The 22,687-nt window shown below is 38.4% G+C and overlaps 1 protein-coding gene across 2 annotated transcripts in view; it reads left to right on the plus strand.

Annotated features, from left to right (window-relative positions):
* The window catches only part of LOC133153154 (protocadherin-9), a 108,163-nt gene that overhangs the window by 31,444 nt on the left and 54,032 nt on the right, over positions 1–22,687 (plus strand). For both annotated transcript variants that reach the window (XM_061277237.1, XM_061277238.1), the window contains exon 3: positions 5,880–5,981. In XM_061277237.1, the coding sequence (XP_061133221.1) occupies positions 5,880–5,981 (102 nt within the window). The remainder of the gene's footprint in view (positions 1–5,879; positions 5,982–22,687) is intronic.

The following is a 22,687-nucleotide window of genomic DNA, read 5'->3' on the forward strand; positions in this document are numbered from 1 at the left end:
TTGATATTTTCAGTGGCACTTACGAGTATGTTTGGTTTTATTCTGCAATTCTTCTTCATTTGTTTCCGTAACGTGGTTACTTACAAACTGCTCGCAGAGAATTAAAACAGGAGTGCACTGGATTCATTTTTGTTTTGTTTTTGTCTTTTTATTGCACATATTGAATAATAATAAACTCCACATTCTGATAATATCAATATTAAAAGAATCATTTAAATAATTTAGTAATATTTTTTTTCTTTGCAGTATTCAGTTACCCACAGCACCTGATAAACTTGATTATTTCACTTTCTGTGCAATGACGTGATGTTAATGTTCCAAAATATTTTGAGTAGGATGGCCATTAAAATATGCTTATGCAGTGGTGCACATTTCGTGCCCCGGGGTTGGAATTTATGGAAAGAGGCCAGATCACATTAAGAAACGGACTTTATGGCACATAACAGAAGGCGGGCGAGCTAAAAACCCGTAGCTTTTAAAATTCATTGCGGCAGCAGCTGGGGGAACAAGTGAAAGGTTGATGGCAAACTCCTATCCAACATTCTAACTAACAGCTCCCTTTTAAGTCCTTCTGAGCTTCATTAATCCCTAAACGCCTCAAAAACCTGGATATGGGATTTATTTCACGTTTTATTTTTCTTGATACCTTTAGGCCATCAGCATTGGATTTGAAGTGAAAAGAATCAATACTGCACTATAACGTAACCTCTGTTTTACATCCGACTTTACTTTTCCTGACCAACTCTTCTGGCTGTTCATTGCGTGTGGCTTCAAGAACGCATTAAGCTTCTCAAGCGGCGGACACTTTAACTTCCACAATCGATAGGATATGCATACAGACCGCATTACGACACATCATTACATCCAATAATGTAGTTGTTACCATAGTCACTTACTGTCATTAGTAACACCAGCGCCAAGCTCCCCAAAGCCTACTTGAGCCATTAAAAGTCATTTATTCCGACCACATTTGAAGTACAAGAGAGTCTTTGAAGCAAACATCTTGCAGTTTAAGTGATCGTTATGTTCTGGAGCGCCTCCCTTCTTCCTTTGTAACCTCAAATCCTTCAAATCCTACAGGTTTAACGTCGGCTGAGTGATTTTGCTATTAAGGGCAACTCGGAGACAGTCTATCTGCACCATTGGCCCCACTACACTTGACTTCATCTCATTTAGTGGCATTATAGCTGGCCTAGTGCAGATAACATCTTATGCCTTTATTAACTGTGGATTACCTGCCACGGCCCCACCGTGGGTTCGTTTCAATCTGCGCTAATATTAATTCGTATCGCTTTAGGATTTATCACAGGCTCTTCTTGGCACGTTATACATTTATGAGGACAAATGTCAATGTATTGCATATGAAACTGGCCAATGAATCTTTGTTGCGTGGAAATATTTCATTTGTTATTTTTGATATTTAAAGCGTTCCCTCAATTATGTATTTTATTTCAACCTTTGACGTTTACTTTCTGTGTCTGGAGCAAAAACAACCAATTTCACAAGTTGCTCTTATTTACGGCATTGCCTTTTCAAACACTTTTAGCAATGATAGTAACTGCTCTTTTTCTACCTTTCGGATGAGGAAATTGTCGATCGATTTTATTTAACCTGCACCGTCATTAAAATTCCTCTGTACACTCCTTGAATTTCCTGTAATATATTTTCCGACATTGGGGGGAAGGTTCCGTCTAATTGACTCTCTTATCTCAGTTAATAAATTAACATACTTATCAAATAATCCATGCAAATCTCAAACACTTTGGGAGTCCAACAGCATCACTTGGGTTTCTCTTTGGGATATTTCCACACATTGCAATTTTACCAGCTACCGTTTTTAGGCTTCTGCTGTGGTCAACACCTAATTTGACAGTTTTCCTGTCAATGAAGCTTCATCATAATATAAGATTGAAGATACTAACTTCAATTGGTAATCAGTGTTGGTAGAAATGGCTATTTAACCGTACACGGAAAATGACTCCATCATGTGTATTGTAAATGGCTGAAGCCCATTAGCTTGCAAACCTGTACTGCTCATACTTTATAGCGGCTGTTCAGTCTCCCAGCTGGATTAACTGCCAACGTCTTACACTTTCACAAGTGTTTCTATCATGTACTAGTATTGGCACGGAATGAAGTCATTTGCCATTCACTTTACATTTGCATTTTGTCCCACCTGGCGGCTGCTGAATTCAGTCTTTTGCTCAATTATTTTTTTCCAACACGCTAAGAATAGATTGCATCTGTAATAGGTGCAGATAGAGGTGAGTTTAGCAATTATATATCATTCATCCTCTATATTGGTCTTTTTATTGTAACTCTTCTTTAGTCTCGCACATCAAATTATATGGACTTAATATCACATCTAAAGTATACTTCTATAATTGCAATTTGGATTAAAATTGGTATCGGCGTTGGAAAGCTTTTATGAGAAATCTATTTGAGCTTCATTTGGAGACAAAGTGTGGCTTTCGAGTGAATACAGAACGCACGAGGAGACAGAGGGAGAAAACTGAGATGTACAAGAGGAACGTATTGTACGTGCGGTTGGAAAGCTTTGTGAAACAGGCACCGTTAGTTTCCGTAACGGAATAATTGAAGGTTAGGCCTTTCCCAATGTCTGCCTGCTGAGCCGCTTGTATATATTTTGATGCAAAATTGTGAAATGAAGCGCTGCATTTGCACGAGGAGAGTGCAGGGAAAGGGTCGTTTTTTCTTTTTTAAAGCTCATTCAAACTGAGCCATTCATATGCATTTTTAAAACAAGTGCAATGTAGCCATGACACGAAAGGCAAATTGCTGCACAGCGTTAGAATTTTATAGTTTGTGAATTTATTATACTACTTGTTGTCCATATAATTTACTCTGCTACATGTGTAGTTTAGGCTATGTTGGACATCTATCCATCCGTCCATTTTCAACATTTTCTGATTATTAAACTGCAAAGGAACAACTTCCATTGCATTCGGGTTGATGTTTGCTTCTGAATGACAGGTTTACCCTGATGTCAAACTCAAGGCCCGGGGGCCAGATATGGCCCGCCACATCATGTTATGTGGCCCACGAAGACACATTTTGCATCGACTTTGTGTCATTACTAAAATTACAAATGTCTTCACTTTTAAAAAAGAGACATTGCTAACAATTTTTATTACCGTGGATTACTTTAATATATTCGAACAATTGTTACTAGTCTCTGATTTCAAACTAGTTATTCATCAGTTTTTGTCGCGTATACTGTATGTATATAGAAGACGTCATAATGGCCCTCCGAGGGAAACTATGACTATGATGTGGTCCGTGACAAAAATGAGACAAAACTCTTGTCTTATAGGTCAAGAATGTTGGATAACAGACAGCACAAACTCAGCTGATTCCAGCCTAATGTCCGGGGGGACTTTATCCACAAAGGAGCACTTATCAGGCTCATTTGTATTAGCCCTCCTTCGGCCCGTAAGTCATCAGGCGGAAAAGGAGGAGAGAGCCATGCCAGCACAGCCAGGGTGATTATAGTCTTAAATATATGAACCCGTATTGGGCCATATCCAGAGACCAGTCAGATCAAGCCGTATTTGACTTAACTGTTCTCTAAGTGCCACTTATTAAAGTTTCTCTATGTGGAACATGCGCGTTGCTGATTTTAAAGTCCTTAATATGGATCTGTTTCGCTATTGAAAAACAAAAAAGCTTTAACCCGATAACCTTAAATATTACCTCTAGCAAATAAGTCATTCATTTTAGCCCCTGAGTCTTATGAGGAGTCACAAGTTGCCTTACACTGCTCCATTCTTTGTACCACGGACAAAGACATGCACGCGGTAAAAAAAAAAAAAATGTTGGGGGAAGGATCTAGTCTTGTGATGTCAGGGAAGAGTGCATACTGTGATATTTCCAATGTAATTAAACAGAACTAAAGGTCTGCTGTGACTGCGATGGTTTGGCAACACTCGGCTAATGGTAAAGCTAATTAAAGTGTGTTTTATCTTCCTAATGAAACTCATCTACTCGCCCACAAGTTCAGCAGAATGACTTTAAAGGCCCCATGGGGAGATTCAACACCGTGATACTATTTCTTACCTTTCCATGTTCCCTGTAAGAAAAAAACAAAACATCTACAAGATTGAAAATGGGCTTACAAACCGAACTGTGTTCATTGCTTAGGGTACACTTTTCTACACACTGTATGTATTTGTGCTCAGATATCAGTGTTATTAATAGTCCCGTTATCAACACTTGCTATTCCAAGATTTCAACAAACAGGCTGGAATAAGCACAGTGTATTTTTTTCCCTATTTAGTATTCCCTTTCAAGTGGCCCATATCACTTTGTTTACATTTGCTGAATGCCTGAAACATTTTCAGTCTTGTCAAATCCAAGAAAACAACAAAGAGCTGGGACAGAATTTAAGCAATAAATGTGAACGTAAACAATGAAGACAAAGATGAAAGGTAGTGTTTTGATTAGCCTTGATCAAATCTTTTTCCTCATAGGTAATATGAGCAATAGTCAATTCCTTGCCACATTTTCTTCCCGTTAATAGTCAATGTGCCTCGAATCTATTAAAACCATACTTGAAAGTATGTTTAGGCTGTTGTGAGGAGAGCTTCTTTGGTGTCAAACTCAAGGCCCCGGGGGCCAGATACGGCCCCCCATATCATTTTGCAAGACAGATTTTGCATAGACTTTGTGTCATTTCTAAAAGTACAAATTGTCTTGATATTGGTTGCAATTTTTATTACCATTCATTACAGTTTTCAAAACTAGTTATTCATCAGTCTGTTTTGTAGCCTATACTTTTTATAGAAGACAATCATAATGGCCCTCGGAGGGAAACAATGAGTATGATGTGGCTCGTGACAAAAAAAAGAGTGTTCAACATTATGTATCGGACTATTTCAATATCAGGGTGACGAGGTGCATGAACATAAAAAATACATAATTCTTCATACAGGTATGTGTTAAATGTCCATGTGTCTGCATTTGCAGTGCACATTATAGAGAAAGCTTTTGATGCTGGTGACAGGAGCCAGACAGACACACTGGCAGGCTGCCATTTAAAAAATCTAATACAATGCAGCATCAATAAACAAATCCTACCTCTTTTTCGCAAAGCAATAAAGCAGCTAGCAGATAATACATTGCTTACCAAATTTTGGGAGATAACTCTGCAGGTATTTGGACTCTTTTGATGGAGGGCGAAAATGGTGCCAGTGAAGTTAAAGCAACAATATTGTCTTTGTTGATGATGATGAAGTTCAACACGGCTAACTGCTACAAATCCGTCGTTATTTCTTCAGCTCCGTGGTGATGTTGTTCATCTGGAAGTCGGCTAAAGACAGTGATTTATGCCTGAGGTTTCATACCGAGTAGCCTCATTACACGCGGCCATTTTGAGAATCAGCAGATAATTACAGTATACATCATAGACCTCACGGGGCCCACAAGATTCAGTCCATTCCACTGACTTGCCGTATAATCTAGGGCACATGGCCCAAGAAATGTAACAAAAACACTGTGTGATGGTATTTGCTCATAATTTAGCAGGAATTTTCGAAATCTCATTAAACGATGCTGAATTTACATGTTTAATTGCTCCGCCGTGACAAGTTGTCGTGAAACCGCTTCATGATTCATCTTGATTCTGCTCCTTTGAGAACGCTATAATAGGTTTGAATTAAATGACGACTTCTGTGTTTTAAAGTGTTTTGCATTCCTCTTGAGGTAATTTCATGTCATAGCCCAGTGGAATGTAACAGCTGTTGAATGTATTTAGCAAATTACTATCTGCACCTTTGACAAATGCTTTTTTAAAAAAAATATGGTCTCATGCTAATTCAACCCACCATTCTCTAACTTTAATTTTCTAATCTTTATTAAAGGGAACATTAACACGCGCCCGAACTGAACTGAACCCCGAATATCTGGACCTCCGTCCCCGAGCTGAGCTCAACCCTGAATATTGGACCCCTTGCACGCCCTTAGTGAGTACAAATGGTCCCATTTGCCATTAATCACCTCACATTCATGCATCTCATTAAATTTGATAAATTAAATCCAATCATAAGGGAATTTTTCTTAAGTTGAACTGACTTGTTCCAAACTCACTTGTTCCAAATTTGCTTCTCATTCTAATCATTTAAGCATGCCCTGTTTACAAGCTCCCCATTTCCTCTTCCCATACCGTGAATATTCTTCATACAATAGAAATTGCCTTACATTGTAGTTACATCATTAGGTTCATTGCCTAACGCGATGAAAACATATTGCCATTTTTACTTGAGTAATAAGCATTAGACTCATTAACGCCAGACTTGGAAAACAGCATGATAGTCATTTGGGGGTTTGTGGAGATTGCTTGTATTGTTATGCACACACGCACGCACACGCACTGAAAAATCTTGATGTCAGTTTCTCTTCCTCTTCCATTATCTATACAGCACATAAACAAAGTGAAGTTTCCTTGCGAGCAAGGTGTCTTACCACATTCGCATCACATTATGAACTGTTAATTTGTGCCTCAGCGAACGTCTTTGAAACATTTTCTTGATGTACCTGAGCAATGATTTCCCCCTGTGATTATGATCCCAGTGTTATAGTAGAATATTCTACGAAGACAACACCCGCAAATAGCTTGTTTGTAAGATCTGCAAGGATAATAAGGAAGTGCAGGCTGACAACAACATAATGATGTCTATAGGGTCCATATTAATCATTATTATGTCTACTTCGGACACACACCCTCACCATGTGCCAACATAGTAACGACTGGCTGGATAGGACGAGCAGCTGGGACAAATCTTTGAGGTGAAAAAACGTAATGTTGCAAAATGTCCAAAAACTATTATTATTACAAAATGCGATACCAATCCACATTTAGGCTCACAAATTTCTAAAAAGCATCACATCAATTATGTGTCCTAACAAGGTGGTTGTTTTTTTTGTCCAAACCTCAAATGTGTTGCTGCCTCTAGAAAGCATTATCTTGCAGCATACTTACTGTATATTCTCATTAGTCATCAGCACATTAAACATTTAGCACCTGTTTTCTTGTGGGTTGAATAGCAACACGTGGGGATGGCTCGCAAGGCAGCAGTACACATCTACTGTTGCCAATGGAAGTCCCCCCCCCCCTCAAATTCCCAATAGGCTGGCTACAAGCCCTCAGGTAGCATCTTTTGCTGCACTGATTAGACCGTTGTGGCTCCAGTCGGCACAAGAGGTCAAACGCCTGCACGCCTATACAATTCAGCAGCACAACAGTCCCAGTATACTATATTTTATCCCTCTGTGGTTGTGAAGCACATGATGCTTTTTTGATTTAAGACTTCTGGTCCTTCCCACATTTTCTTTTTTAATGCAACTTGGATGTCACCATTTTTCTACCACAGTAATGAGCACATATCACAGATAGCTAGAACTTATTATTAAATATAATTCTATTGTAAAATATTAAAATAAATCAATCATTTATAAAGGATAATAATCAATATTTATAAATAATAATAAAAATAATATTTTATAATATTAAATTAAATATTTTGATGATTCAATACTATAGGCCAAATTTTATTCTACGCAAAATTGCTCTTTTCATTCTTTAATATATCTCATTTTCATTAAAATAAGTTTAGTTCCCCCAAAGTAAACACGAACAGCATCCGGGGACTCGAATAGAAGGCTCGCTAAAGTCCTGTGTAGTCTTGACAAAAAATTTCCTTTGCATTTTTTAATTCAAAAACATCAGCCTGTGCCCAACTCTAAAATTCTTTTCAAAATAATATGCCTCCTTTCACTATGTGATCTGTCTTCTGTAAATCATACAAACATTTTTTTCTTTGTTTTGATATAAGCAGCATATTGTATTTGCTGCCACAAATTTTGTTATTTCCCAGTGCCAACAGAGGCTTTTTTTCTTTTAACCGCAGGCGTGCAGCAATGATCCTTGAGCTACAGTAAATACGCACAGAAACCAATTTGCTCATTCCCTGTTACAATGGCGCCAGATTGATATCAATTCACTTCACTCAACTTATCCATTTCTGTGACCGATTCTAAGATTGGAGCAAATCATTTCTCAAATATGTATTCCAATATGTAGCATCAACTGTGGATGTGAGATTCTTGTGATTTAGGGCGATATAAATGAACTTGACATGACTTGACAAACCCCCCCAAATTCATCATAAATTACAATTTGGTGAATTTTGGTAAATCCAAGCATTTTTCTCTCGGCAGTGGACTCGCGGGCCTCAACTTGCTTTGTTTTTTATTTAAAAAAAAACAAAAAAAAACAGCCAAACATTCATCATATACTTTGGGTACAGACTGAGGAATGTTCATTGAAAAGCATTCAAACAAAACAAAGACGCCTGACCTTTACACAATGAAATGAATGCATAGTTAACTAATGAACACTTACAATAATATCACACAGAGTAATATAAAATCAGAGGCAGCTTTCAACAATTCAAATGCAAAAGACTGGAATAAGATGCAATGGGCTTGTATGACACACTACATTCTCGTCTTAATGTTTGACTTTCTCTGAAGGTCAGTTTGGCCATTAGCTAGATCAGCCCATTATTGCACGCCCTTTCTCTCCACTGCAATTCTTCTCACTTCTCCTCGCCATGACCTAAACACTGATTGTGGGTCTAAATTTATCTTCAAAGGTAAGATGCCAACTCTGTAACTAATTGCTGATCACATTAACTTCACCGGTCGGAGACATCTGTCAAAATAACACGTGCCCGTTTGTCCTCTACCCCCTCGTGTGTCTTTCTTCTTTTTATCCTCAACTTGATCCTCCCATCCCGGTTTTATTAACAACAGGGCTGCTGGCTCGTGATAACTGGTCACTCCTCCAGGCGTTGAAAAGCAAGGACACTCTATTATCCTTGCTAGATGGATGGGGTGAAATATTGCCTGCAAGTGGCGGAGCTCACTGCAAGAACTCCTACAGCCCTAAAACCCTCTCTGTCTCTGACAAGGAGAAAAATTAGTGACAGTGCCAGGTTTCTGGATAGGGATGCACTTCTTTGAATATGAGGCGGGGAGAAAAGTGTGTCAGGAAATCCAGTAAATGCACATGATTGTTTGGTTTGAGCATTTGTGGGGAAAAATAAACTGCTGCATTGCCTTTGATACCTACTGTTTTAAATCCCTAATTCCCTTCCCTCACAACACTTCCAAAGTGGTACATATGTATGAAAAAAAGGAGGCAAATAAAGTTTGTCTCTGGGGTCTATGCGTCTTAAGAAATAGCAGCCGTGTTGGTTTTATTATGCGCCTCTTACGGCCCTTTGTCGTTTCTCTTTCACGGGAAACAATGCTAAATGTGCTAGCTTGGTTGATGTACTATATGTGAGAGCTCGCTATTGGAAATCAAAGTCTTAAGAGTCAATTTTATTATTTTTTTTAGATCAATGAAACCCTGAATGTCACATTTGACTGGACTATTCCTATTTGAATATGAGAATTTCTTCATTGCACTGTGGCAAAAAACAGAGCCTCAGCTGTAAATGTGAACTAAACTCGACTGTGTTGTGAAATAAATTATTTCAGTTTGAGGTAATCCACCAATTTGAAAGAGGTGAGCTCTTGTATCAGACCACCTTAACCTTGAGCGTCAAAATTTATTTTAGGTTGCATTACCTGACATGTTTCGGCTTATTAAAGAACCAGTGACGTAAGCAGGGTTAAAGTTGGCGTGCCTTTCCTGGCCTGGCGTATTTTCTGGATGTGTCCTGTTTATACCCCGGGATCTTAGAAAATACATGTTATTACGAGCCAGAAAAGTTATACAGTCCAGTAATTGGAGGCAAACATTTTGGTGAGCAGAAAGTTTGTAATTTGTCTCACACATACACTCCAAAGCATTTCTGATTCTTACTTCTAAGAATTGCAATCTGAATATAAAATAGGATGAGCAACACCCGGCGACGCAAACGTGACCAAGAGACCGAAGCGATTCTGTATTACGCTGATGTCAATCCTCACGTTGACACTTCTCAGTTGTTTGCTGCTCACATGGAAACTTCAATTATCGTTAAGGGGGCAAGGGCCTTTCACAAATAGATTTTCAAACACTGGAGGAAACATCAAAACATACCTTCCAGGTTAATTCAATGAAATCCAACCTTTTAATGACAGGCTTATCTAACTTTATTTGAATTTGATGACCACGTGAGCAATGCCTCTATTCTAAAATACTTGCCATGTGCACTCAAGAACGTTTATATAGAGAAGAGAGAGCCACTGTAATGTGACACAATTGCCTCACTTAGTGTCTTTGCCTCACCAATCGTCAGTCTGGTGACTTGGAACTATTTCTGCTTCATCCTATCACTTATTTAAGCATTTAAAAGCAAACACATGAGTCCATAAAGCTTCTTAAGAGGTTCTAAATAGTTCTGGAATAAGGATATAGCTACACTATTATTGTTAAATAATTCCTGATCGGAAAAGAAGCTTAGGATGAGAATGATTTGAATAAATCATTTTAATGATGTCCTCAAACTATGAATACATTTTGTCAGTAACAGTGGAGAAGATCAAATTCAAGTTCATGTCTAGAGGTGCACATTTGAATAGGCAACATTCAAAGTCAATAATTTAACCAGTCATAATAAAATATTTTCTTGTCTGGAGCAATTAAACAAAAGATTTCCACCTTTGAGCTAGTTCTCAATAAATATTCCTCTCAAAAGAATGTATATTTAAAAACTCCATCTCATAAATGTTCAAGTCAGGAGTTTATTGGTACCGCAAGGACTAATAAAAGTCATCCATGAATCTCATTTGAATCACGGACCACTTTGTCTGGCATCTTCGTGTCAACTCGTTTGCAATGTTAATAAAGACGCAAGCGTGTTCAGTCATTTGTTGCAATAAACCTGTTGGCTTTCAGAACAGCCAACAGGTTGTCTGTGCAGTTCGGTTGGCTACGTCTGACATAACTCGATCTGCACACCTCGTTATCCTAAAGGCACCTGGCTGGCACAGTACGCAAGGCTTTATTTGCTCACTAAAAAAAAGCTTTTTTCAAATTTTCTGCAACGCTCCTCATTAGACATACTACGCCAAATTGGAGCCATGAAGTTCTGACGCTGCCTTTATTATTAGTACAATGGTGAGCTAAAGCATATGGTTGCTTTTCTCACTCTGTATTTTGTATCTCACTTACTGGATCTCTCAAGTTAAAATATATCTTTGGCACAGAGAAGTAATAAATAAGAAATAATAATAATAATAACCTCAGAGACAAATTCGGAAGCCAAATAAATAAATAAATAAATAAATAAATAAATAAATAAATAAATAAATAAATAAATAAATAAATAAATAAATAAATAAATAAATAAATAAATAAAGTTGTATTTTACTGGCATAGGTATATAAATAGATGGAAATATGGTATATATTATGCGATATGTTTAGGATAAAATAAAAGGAATGTCTCATGGCACCTTTGCTAATCTCTTGCAACAAACCGGGCGCTGCAGCGTACTGGCTGGAAATCGCCGCCCTTAGAAACGTAATCACGTTAGACTGTAATGAATTTCACGACATGGCAGCTGCTAGATCCAGCCGGGGCTCAATTAATTTTGCCCCGGCTAGTTTACTGTGGAAAAAAAGGAGCACTCAAATGTATCCGGACATTATGGATTTTTTTTTCCCTTCTCTTGTTTGCACAAGCAGATGTGTGAGTGGCTGATGAACAAGAGTCAAGCACAGAAAGCAAACAGCATTTATCCTCATTTTCCCAATTATCCCATACTAAGGCCCACGCTGTTTCTGCTGACATATTTTTTTAGCTCAAGCTTTGGTTCTTGACACACATACCCCCTGGGCTTCCTGTAAGAGAAGACTTGATTTGGCTAATTGGTACCCAAGCTGTTAATTGGGACAGTGGAAAGAAAGAAATGGAGTATCTCAAGATACACTCCAGGGAAATATGTTTGTTCAACCTCATTTGCTACCTTTACACATTGTTTGTTTTTGTTCCATTTACTGGCAGTGAAGACATATCTTTATTGTCATAACAAAATACCCTGCAGAGAAATGCATAATAGAAAACAAATATACTGGCCCTAAGTAAAGCCAATGTACTCATTGGCTGTCAAAGTGCCTCGTTGGAAGTGTTGTTAGTTTCAATGCGATGTATGCATCAACTTTGATTGTCCAAAACATCACCATCATTCTAATTTGAAAAAATATAGATATTGGCGTCATAGTGATATAAATACAGATGCCTGCAAATTGGATTGTGAGATATGCAGTTATGTCACCGCTAACAAAACCAAGTCCCCTTCTAAAACCGCCAGATTGCACAAATAGTCAAGTAATCAATCAATATATCTTCTCTCAAGATAATATTTGAAGGAAGCAGATCTCTAAAGGTCTTTCGTGGCCACCCATATTATTATTATTTTTTGTTTTAGGTGAGATTAGCAAAGAGCCACCAACTCCCCGCTGCTGAGCAAAATCCTCATGCTATGAACCCTGGGAAATGCAAGTACCAAGTGTGTGACCATCATCAAACACTATCCCCGAGACAAAATCTGTGTGCCCGGGCAACAGATGTTAGGACAGCTTTTGATGTGTTGCCCGGTACTGAAAAACCAACAGAGCTCAAATCTGGATGCTTAAAAAAAAAAAAAAAAAGACATGCAGCCAGTTGTGCAGTCAATTTATGTGTCTTTCAATTTTTTTGGGTGGAATAATGTTTTAATTTTGGGGATATTAAAAGCATATCGAGAAATCTAATTGTTTTGCAAGAACACAGTAAAAGCATGCAAGAGTCAATGAAGGTGATTATGTGAAGTTGTTCATTATTTATTTTGGGAGATTTTGACTCATTATCATTATTTCAACACATAGATTAGCATTTTTTGTTGCCCTTTTGGCCTGTACACACACACGTTATTGGATTAAATGAAATTTGCATCGGCAAACAAGCTCACAGTTGAATAACACTCATTAGCGAGCATCCAAACAAAATGAAAAATGGAGGCTAAAAAAAAAAAAACATGAGGCAAATGGGAAATTTCATAAATAAATGGACTGGTGAAAATGTTGAAATAAAAAAGGGAAGTCTCCTGCGGTCAGCCTCTGTTAGACCTCTTGGTCTATGAAGGCATCATTAAGTGGCTTTATCAACATATTGACTTTAAACCCGGTACCTGTGGGGCTTGACTCGAGTAGTTCAGGCAGAAGCGTACGAGTCTTGGTTGGATGAAATAAGACTTTGAAGCGGATTTTCCATTTGAATGATACTTCTGGGATTTGGAGTCATGGCCGTTTTTGTCTTTGAGGCTCTGCACTTGTGTGGGTAGAGTTAGAGTTACTGGATCGATTGTAAAAATGTTCATGTTGTTACTTTTTAGTTTTCCAACTGATATTTACTGCAATGCTGAACTGCACATCACAGTATCAGACTATCAAAGACATTGTCGAGACAAAAGTTATATATTTGGACTGGAAAATGTTAACACTAGCTACTTATAATTGAAATATCATAAACACGGTGCCTGTAAACAATACGATTTTTTTTCTTGCCATGTTCAAGAATACGAGCAAAGCCATTGTTTCTATGATCTGTGTAATTGTTCCGAAAATTGGTTCTGCAAATACCTAAAATGGCAATATTTACCAGTAGATGAATAAAAAAGAAATCATATGGATTGCCCTTATCCCAGTATATATTGTCATAACTTACTTTAGTTATGAAATAACCCGTTCGGCATGATTGACCTATATTTCAAGCGGAGGAAAAAGCCTTTTATTTTGAATTCATCTGCTAAGCCATGCTATCAGCCACATGGTGTATGCTGAAGCAAATATGTAGTAGCAAAAGCAATAGCAGTTTTTGAATAATCCTACTCAGAAACATTTTGCTGGTGCATAAATAGTAGTCACTGAAGTCATTGATAATATTTATTAAGCTTCAATAAAGGTAAAAAAAAAAATCTGGAATTATATGAATTCTTGTTATTGTGATCAAGATAATATGTAAATGCTTTTGTTTGTTGGTAAAATGTCATCTCGTAGAATTCTTTGGTTCGTGTACTATTCTGTAGAATTTTCAGGGGGCTGAATATCAAATGTGTTTTCTCGCAACCCCTGGATCATTTCATAATAGCTGTTGTAACCTTGAGCGGGTCCAAACACTTAAATCCCCACAGATTGTATTCTGATTGGATTAAGAATTTAATCTGCAATACTTCCAGGGCAGCGCAAGTATTGTGCACATTTCAAAATGCTATAAGGGAAATTCTTGTTGCATTGGGAATAGAGACACAATATTATTTGAATATATTATACAACAACCAAAAAATTAACCCTTTTTAATGTTCTAAAAACCCAATTAAAGAACATTCAATAAACTGACGTGAATAATGTGTGAAAAATTAAAGCTAAGAAAAAAGACATTGAGTCCTAAAATTCAAGATTCGAGAGTTTTTATTTGCTATGTTTGAGCGTGCCAAACAAGGAATTTGACTGTTCAACATCTAGGTGATTAACAACACTCAGGACGTGAAAAATGGCAAATATTCTCAAACATCTTAAACACCCTGCATGTGCTGATATATCTGATTGCTCTAACAGATAATTCTCCCATTTTCCTCCCCCACCTTCGTCTCCTCGACAGTTTTGACACCTATCGGAGCTGTTCTTTAGCACTCAATTATGAAACTTTTTAAAAATAAACGTTTTGATCTGAGATATGGCACCTATTAGGGCTTGTCTTTGACAGTAACTCACAGCTTTACTTTCTGTGTAAAAAAGGGAAGAGGGAGGAACAAATCAGATGAAGCAAGTATAATGGAAGGATTTTTTTCCAAATTGAAGGCAAAGATAACAAGTATAATGGAAGGGTTTGATTAGTTCTGCCAATATATTTTTGAAGTATCTCTGTATGCAAGTGAATAACCTATTTGATTGCCTCTCATTAATACGTCTTGAAAAGAAATACTTAAAACAGAACGGAGACAGAAGCAATCTGTTTGACTTTGGCTGCTGCATATGAATGAACATTTCAAAGGGTTACTATATACATAAATCCGGTCTGAGCGGAAGAGGGGGGGGGAAAACCAATTGAAAAAGCTTTGTAATATTAGACATTGTTGTCCTCTGAATGGAAGTCCAACATTTCAAATGCAGTCACTGTGTCATTTCTTTCTAGTTCGGATTCCTTAAGACTCGGAAGGGACAAACAAAAAACATTAGAAGCTTTGCAGCAGCTTTTTCAAGGCTTGCTTGCCTTATCTTTATTCAAGGTGAAGCACTCTGACGCAGCCTCCTTCCTTGCATTCCTTGTTTTTTTGTGATTATGTGAATGGCTTTCATGGCTGAATGACTTTGTCTAAGACAGACAAGTTATTTCAAAGCTCTCAAAATCCTCCACATAGCTTGAAGGTATTTGCTATAGGACCACAAGAAAGGTCATTTCACAGCAAAGGTGGCTACGCTGTATATCATTCGAGGCCGATAAGTGATTAATAACTACAGTGTGTAATATAATCTAGTCCAGCAAATCAATACTTGATCAAAATGATAAACTGGATGCAAGCCAAAAGGTTGGAACCAAATGCAGTTAGGCAAGGGAGGATCAACTCAAAACAAACTTAAAGGGGAAGAAGCTTGATTACAAATTACAGTGATCAAATGACTTCAATTAGACAAAGAAAGTGCCTCGATTTTGTGCTGGAGCAATTTATCAAATTATCCGAGTTAAATGTTTTCACTTTACTCCTCAGTCAAGAAACTAAATGACCTGCCACAGCTAGAATATTTTATATACTACTGTTTCCCCAATTACTGTACACTGAATTGAGCCACGTAATCACTGCCTGGATTATGTTCTTGTAAACTGGATTTTTCAAATTGAATTTGATAAATTTATAGACTTGGCTGTCACCAAACGGAGGTGGTCTACGTTAAATCATTACAATTTCCACCCGACGGATTTTCCACGAGTCACTAGGGCTCGATGGGCTAAGCATGACTTGCACGTGCATGCTGTATTGAAGATTGTGGGAAATTGAGAATCCAATTCTGAAATGTCAGTCGAGGACAAACAAGCAGATGTTGTTCCACTGCGTGTCTTTTTGTGTTGAACATTTGGTTGCTTGTTTCCTCTATTGAGCTGCGACTGGAAATTACAGAATCAAAGGCAGGCAGGACCTCGAAAAAAGGATAGGAAACACTAAAATAGCAGCTAAAGTTGCCATTTTATTGGCAGCTTTCAGCACTTCCTGACAACTACTTGAAAGTGAATGTTTGATGCTTTCAGGCACCGTTGACCTTTTCCAAGACTGTCATCTTTACATTATTTGGCACAAGTGCTGTCATTCGCAATTTTACAGAACATGGCTGCTCCTCAGTGTGCATTTAGCTCCACCCGAAATTCAGTAATATGAAAAAAAATATTAAGTTCAAGCATGACTTTTCTCTCCTACTCTTTTTTTGATGCCAATGTGTACCTCTCTCGTGCCACACTGCCCCCAAAAGGCCGAGGTAGGAACAGCAGGGATGCATTTTTTTATTTACCGTAATGTCTGGACTATAAGCCGCACCTGAATATAAACCGCGGGTGTTGTAATGTTTAATTTCCATATATAAGACAATATGCACAAATCATACAATATCATGAAAATCCATTGATAAGCCGCACTGGACTATAAACCGCACGGTTCAAAGTTTGTGCAAAACAATCTACTCCTTATCATTTTCTGTGTATCCGGCTCGTGTTCTTAGCTCTATTGGAGTGTTTGTCTTCTCTTTATGTCCCAAAACTTTGTTTCCTTGTTTGTTTCTTAGTTTGTCTTTCTTGCTTCTCTCTGTGCACTTGCTCCATGCCTGATGGATGCAGCTCTAATAACCACAGAAGGATGCTCTCATCTTTTTTATCTTCCCGTTGACTTATATATACCTCTGGGAGCTGTAAGGGCTACCAAGTGAGGATCAAATGCAATAAAGTATTCTTCGAGAGTTTGTAGTTCCTAGCAGCTCCAGTGAGAGGGAACCGTGCGTAGGGAAAAGGGGTTGTGATAAATTGGTCTTGTATTCCTCACGAATCACTCAGGACTTTGAAGCTCGTCACAGTTTCGTATTACTCTTGTTTGCCTTCAAATTACAATGTGCATGGATTACTGTACAGAGAAAAGAAAGATTTTAAATGACAGTGGCATCATCATGTAACGAGATACCCGCTGTCGTTTGAACACTGGCTAGTTGAAAATACACAGTGCAGTACATTATCCTTTTGTTGTTGGCGGTCTCATGTGATCGCTTCTAAGTCTTCACTAGCTTTACTCAAAGTCATGTAAACATGTTCCAGAGATACTTTCTTTTCTATTCTGTTCTGATAGCGCTGCTTGTCGTTACACTATGCAAGCTTTGCATCCAGTCCACTTTTTTTTATTGAAAAATATTTGACATTATGTGCGTCTTAGCAATATAGTGGAGAAACAATGGATACCAAAAGTTTTATAACCCCAATTTTGGCCTTCGTCCTCTGGCTCCCAATATATTTTGGAGTTCATTTTAAGAAACTTGTATTTGTTTTCAAATCGCTTAATAGTCTCGCCTCCAGCTCTTCCACCCCTACGCAACTGCCGGAAGTGCTGAGGACTAAGCAGAGTCTGCTGTCGGTCCTTCCCACTGTAACGACTTCCCCTTAAATCTTAGGGAAGCCTCCTCCGTCTAGTTTAAAAACTTGTTTGAAGACCAATTTTATTCTTTGGCTTACGACTGACTTTTGTTGTTCTTATTGTTCTTCTACGGTATATTAGTCGATTGTGGTTGAATCTACTGTTATACTGTTTTACAGTCTACTGTCTTTTTGATTGTCCCATTGTCATATGTAAAGGGTTTTGTTACAGCTTCAGCTGTTGTGAAATGCGCCATTTAAATAAAGTTGCATTGTATTGTCTTGTATTGTATTGAGCATTGTATTTGTTTACCAGCAGCCTTTTCTTGGAGCCTAGTCAGAAGGCTTTAGGTTCTTGCGCTGTAATTCTTACATTTCAATGAATAATGGAAGAGACTTTCAGAGCGAAGGTGCATCATGCACTTCTGAAGCCCATGGTTCCCAATTAGGAGTGTGGATTGGTGCCAGAGCACATGTTTTTTTCCCACTGTATTTGCTGGCACTTTTTAGACATACCCTCCTGAAGAATTAATGAGACTAGCAAACAAAGCAGTACTTGCCAGAGATATTTCATGCTGCCTTCACAACTTTGCCACTGCGCACCGAGAGATTGTCACATTGCATGCCCGTACGTAGCTGCTTCTCTAAATGGCTAAGGGAGAAGCATTCATTTACATATCGGCAACATCTTTCTAACCGCTGTGTTATAGTTTGCCATCAACACAAAAACACTGATTGCTCTTTTACTGACTTTTCATTTGAAACTAAATCAACTTTTATCCCTGAGGAACCTACTTTACTTTAAAAGACGTCAAGGCACTGCACTCTTTTTCATTTTTGCTTACTAACAATACAAGAGCTCTTTAGCGAGGCGGAAAATGGTGAGATCAGACGACGCTTTAGTGGAACAAAGCCTATCTTGTATAAAATAGGCATTCATCAAATAAGGCAGGCAAGTCCAGTCGGGGGCCAACTGTCCAAATATCCCAAATATTAATTATTAATATTCAGCAGTCCTTCAGCACTATTGACCACAGTAGAAAATACACATGGAAATAAACCTATTTGTTATTTCATCTGTAGATGGTAGCAAACCTGTACCCACGGGTAATTTCGGAACTATGCTCTGAGCACGCTCTACCTCTCAAAAAACACATTACTCTCTCGGTTGTGTTTGGCGTTAGAGTACATTTCCAAATCCACCCCTTGGTGCGTGACCCATGCGTAAGCCTTTCCAGAACATTTTTAAAATAGAGACTGTAGCGAAGAAAAAGGAAAGTTGGCAGACAGACTCCCAATCAAAACAAGGTTACTCGGACAAACACTGCAAAAAATTAAATCACACATTTTCACCTGAACGAATCTTGACTCTCTTTGCAAAAACCACCCCAGGCCACCCCCTACGTCCGCCCCTGCTGTCTACCAAAGAAATGAGCCACATCTTTGGCTTTCTACCCACGTTGTTGTTTGAGAATATAGACTCCCATATGAGCTATCCTCAAATGCATTGTAACAAGACTTGAGAAACTGGAGAAGAAATTCATTTGAAATGTTCATGTTTCCCCATGCCAAGATGTTACTTTTACTATATCCACACTGCACAATTTGACATTTGATTCTCTGTTGTTTTTCTTTGCATATTGAATGATACCACCTGTCGTCCGTTCCAATCCAACAATGCTTCCATTAAAAGCATTTGTGTGTTCATTTTCCTGGTGGATATAAAATATTCAAAGCGTCAAATCATTATTCAGGAATTGAAGGAAATATACTCAAAAACAACACTGCTGCAGAAAAATAGTTTGTTTTTATCTTTTTTCCCAATAATTCAAACACAAGTAGTGACAATTTATCTGTGAGTGTGATGCCAATAATATTCTCCAAAACAAATATAAAACAACAATGGCACTCTGCTGCATGTGCGGTTATTAAGTGGCCAGTGACTCTCAGACATGCACAGTCAAACGCTTCATAAAACCAATAAGACGATTAATATGCTATTTGAGGCACGCTGTATAATTTCTCTCTTGGTCTAATAACATAGGAAATCGTTGAGCACATTGTAAAACATCCCCATTGTTTATCGAAGCCAGTCTTTAAAGCTATAATGGTTTCAATTACGCTGTTGATGAAAAAAAAGCAAGTAAATTCATGACTGCATTTCTTTTATCACCCTATAAACAATAACAAACTTCAGATTCATGTGAATGCTATTCAGTGTCCTTGGGCATCCTAGCTCTCATACCGTTTTTTTCCGTGTATAGTGCGCAAAATTTTACTAATTTATTGTCCTAAAATCTGGGGTGCGCATTATACATGGGTACAAAAAAAAAAAAAAAAAAAATTTTTTTTTTAATTTATTTATATTTTTTTTTTTTTTAAGTCCCAATGATCGTCACACACGCAGGGAGGCAATGGGTCCCGTTTTTATAGTCTTTGGTATGGTCTTAACTAGGCTGGATGTCATTTTTTTTGTTGGCGTTGATTTCTCCGACTGCCCATAAACGCACCACCGCGCTTTTTAAAAAAAATTCATAAAAATTGGGTGCGTATTATACATGGGTACAAGCTTTTTTCCAGCATCAGCATGCCATTTTTAGGGGTGCGTACTATACATGGGGGCGCACTATACACGGAAAAAAACGGTACTCACTTTTTTTTCCCCACCTCTCACATTTTTTGGCTGTGCTGTACTGGTTCGGCAATAATGGCGAGGCAACTAACGGAGCCGCTTTTGGAGGTCGGGCAAATTACACGACATGTCATGTTGGTGGCGACGCAGGTAGCGGGGCCCACGGGAGATTTACTGGCTTTAATTACATTTCTCTTGCTGGCCGTTGAGGAGAAAGGAATTAAATGGGACTGTTTTCTTAATCAGCTCTCAGTCTGTGTGTAACCACCCCGGCTTTCCAAATGAAAAAGTGCATCGATGCGTAAACGCTGTGCTGCATCCAGTCATGCTTATGCGGTAAACAATAGCGCCTGCTCCAGTTCGGAAGATGGACTCCTCCGAGTGGGCTTTGATTCATACGAAGAACTGGCTGGAAATGTGTTGTTGTTGATTACTGTCCTTGGAAAGTGAACATATGCTGACGGTGATGTTGCAGAAAAATATTTTTCGGAGGAGAAACATCAACTCAGTCTGGGCACTAAAACTTCATGAATATGCAGCGAAGGGAATATTTATCAAATGTAGGGCCTTAGTCAAAAGATCAACAAATCTTATTTCAGTCATTTAGTATATTTAGTTTAGATGCAGTGGGGTTGTGGTTAGTACTTCTGTCTTACAGGCGAAAGATTCCGGGATTGAAACTTGGCTTGTTCTTACCATGCTGGCGTAGGTTTTCCCCTTGTATTGCCGGCTTCCTCTTATCCCCCCAAAATATTCATGATAGGTTCATTGCCAATGTGAGACTGAATTAATGTCTATGTAGATGTGCCCTGTAATTGACCCTCGCCAGAAGTCAATTGGGATAAACTTAATAGGCACAAGCGGCATGGATAGATTGATAAGTAACGTTTCACTGGTCAGCAAACATTATTTTTTTTATCAAAGGCATGTACTGTATTATAGTAGTTTATTTATTAATATTTATAAATTAAGACTTAGGTTCGGCAATTGGTGGGATTCATTTTTCCACTGAAACGTCTTAGCGAAAAATGAAAATGTCAAAGCTAACAAAAAATTCTCAAAACCCCCAAAAAAGAAAAAAGTTGAATTTTTAAAACCGCATTAAAAATACATTCAGACAAACAAAGCTGAATAAAATTTTGTGGTTAACCACTGTAATTAAAATTACATGCAACTTTTTCCCAAAATATTAGACCGCTCTAATCACTTAGTACTGTTTCCATTGTTCATTTTTCCGTGCCAGTCTTACTGAGCTTCAGCATTCCTTTTTCCTCGGGATGCACTCGGAGATGGTCTGTGCTACAGCGGAGAATTTACTGCCCCATCAGATGCTTCTAATGTATAAAGTAGAGCATAATGGCTATTGAACAGGAGAGAGTTATGATGCAAGGTATTTATACCCTTGGCCCTTGAGTCCGATAACGTGATATTGAGATTGAGCTGGCCGCCAAGCACAGGGTGAGTCGAGGAATACTGGGCATTCCACACATACGCACGCACTCGCACGCACGGGCAAAAAAGAGAACAAGGCTCCTATAAATAAAAGAGGGCTCATGCGGTGTAAGATAAGACAGTCCAGAGGTAAAGTACCATATTAATCCTGATGTATTATGACATGCTAATGTCATAGGTCATGAAAGATGTGAAGGATGAAGATGTGACCTTTAATCCAAGGCTGTAGTTGAGGTTACATTTGATGAGGTTTGACCTTGTCCCCCGGGAGAAGAAAAGGTGTGAAAGCCAATAAAAGTTAAAACTCATGTGGGATTAGGCCAAGGATGGACTCTGGTGTGCGTTTCTTTGTGTGTACTACGCACGTATGTGTGCGTATTTGCTTGCAGTGGAGGTGCTGTTTGTAAACAGCAGAGAAACCTGAGAGGCTTATGATCCTCTGTTTGGTGTTGACACTAAGAGAGCGGTGCCACAGTGGGGATCAATAGCTGAAAGTGCTGGCTGAGGGAAACACACACAGACACACACACACAAACGCACAGACACATTTTACATATGAGGAGCAGTGGTATGATAAATAGTCGCAAAAGGCGATTCAGGTCACCACTGCTGTTGCAGCACTTGACTGCCAAAGCAACGGCTCCTACGCTGCGCTGCGTCCGAGATGTGTATCTGAGGTAGTGCTATTGCAAAACATGCACAGACACAAGCCAGGCTTTGACCTTGCTTATAAAATGAATAGTGTACATGTCACTTGATGCGGAGCAAGATATCAGTCTTACCGCATGACACCAAGCCCGACTGTCATACCTGGATGGATGATTTTACTCTTGCAACTTCTGCTCAATTATTTTTGCACTAAAGTGTAGGACAAAATAAAGCCAAGAAAAATGATTGAAAGGGCTCGAGTCGTCCCACGCAAACCTTGTAGCGACGTTTCAGTTCAA

Source organism: Syngnathus typhle, linkage group LG4 (assembly GCF_033458585.1).
Source record: "Syngnathus typhle isolate RoL2023-S1 ecotype Sweden linkage group LG4, RoL_Styp_1.0, whole genome shotgun sequence".
NCBI classification, from domain to species: domain Eukaryota; kingdom Metazoa; phylum Chordata; class Actinopteri; order Syngnathiformes; family Syngnathidae; genus Syngnathus; species Syngnathus typhle.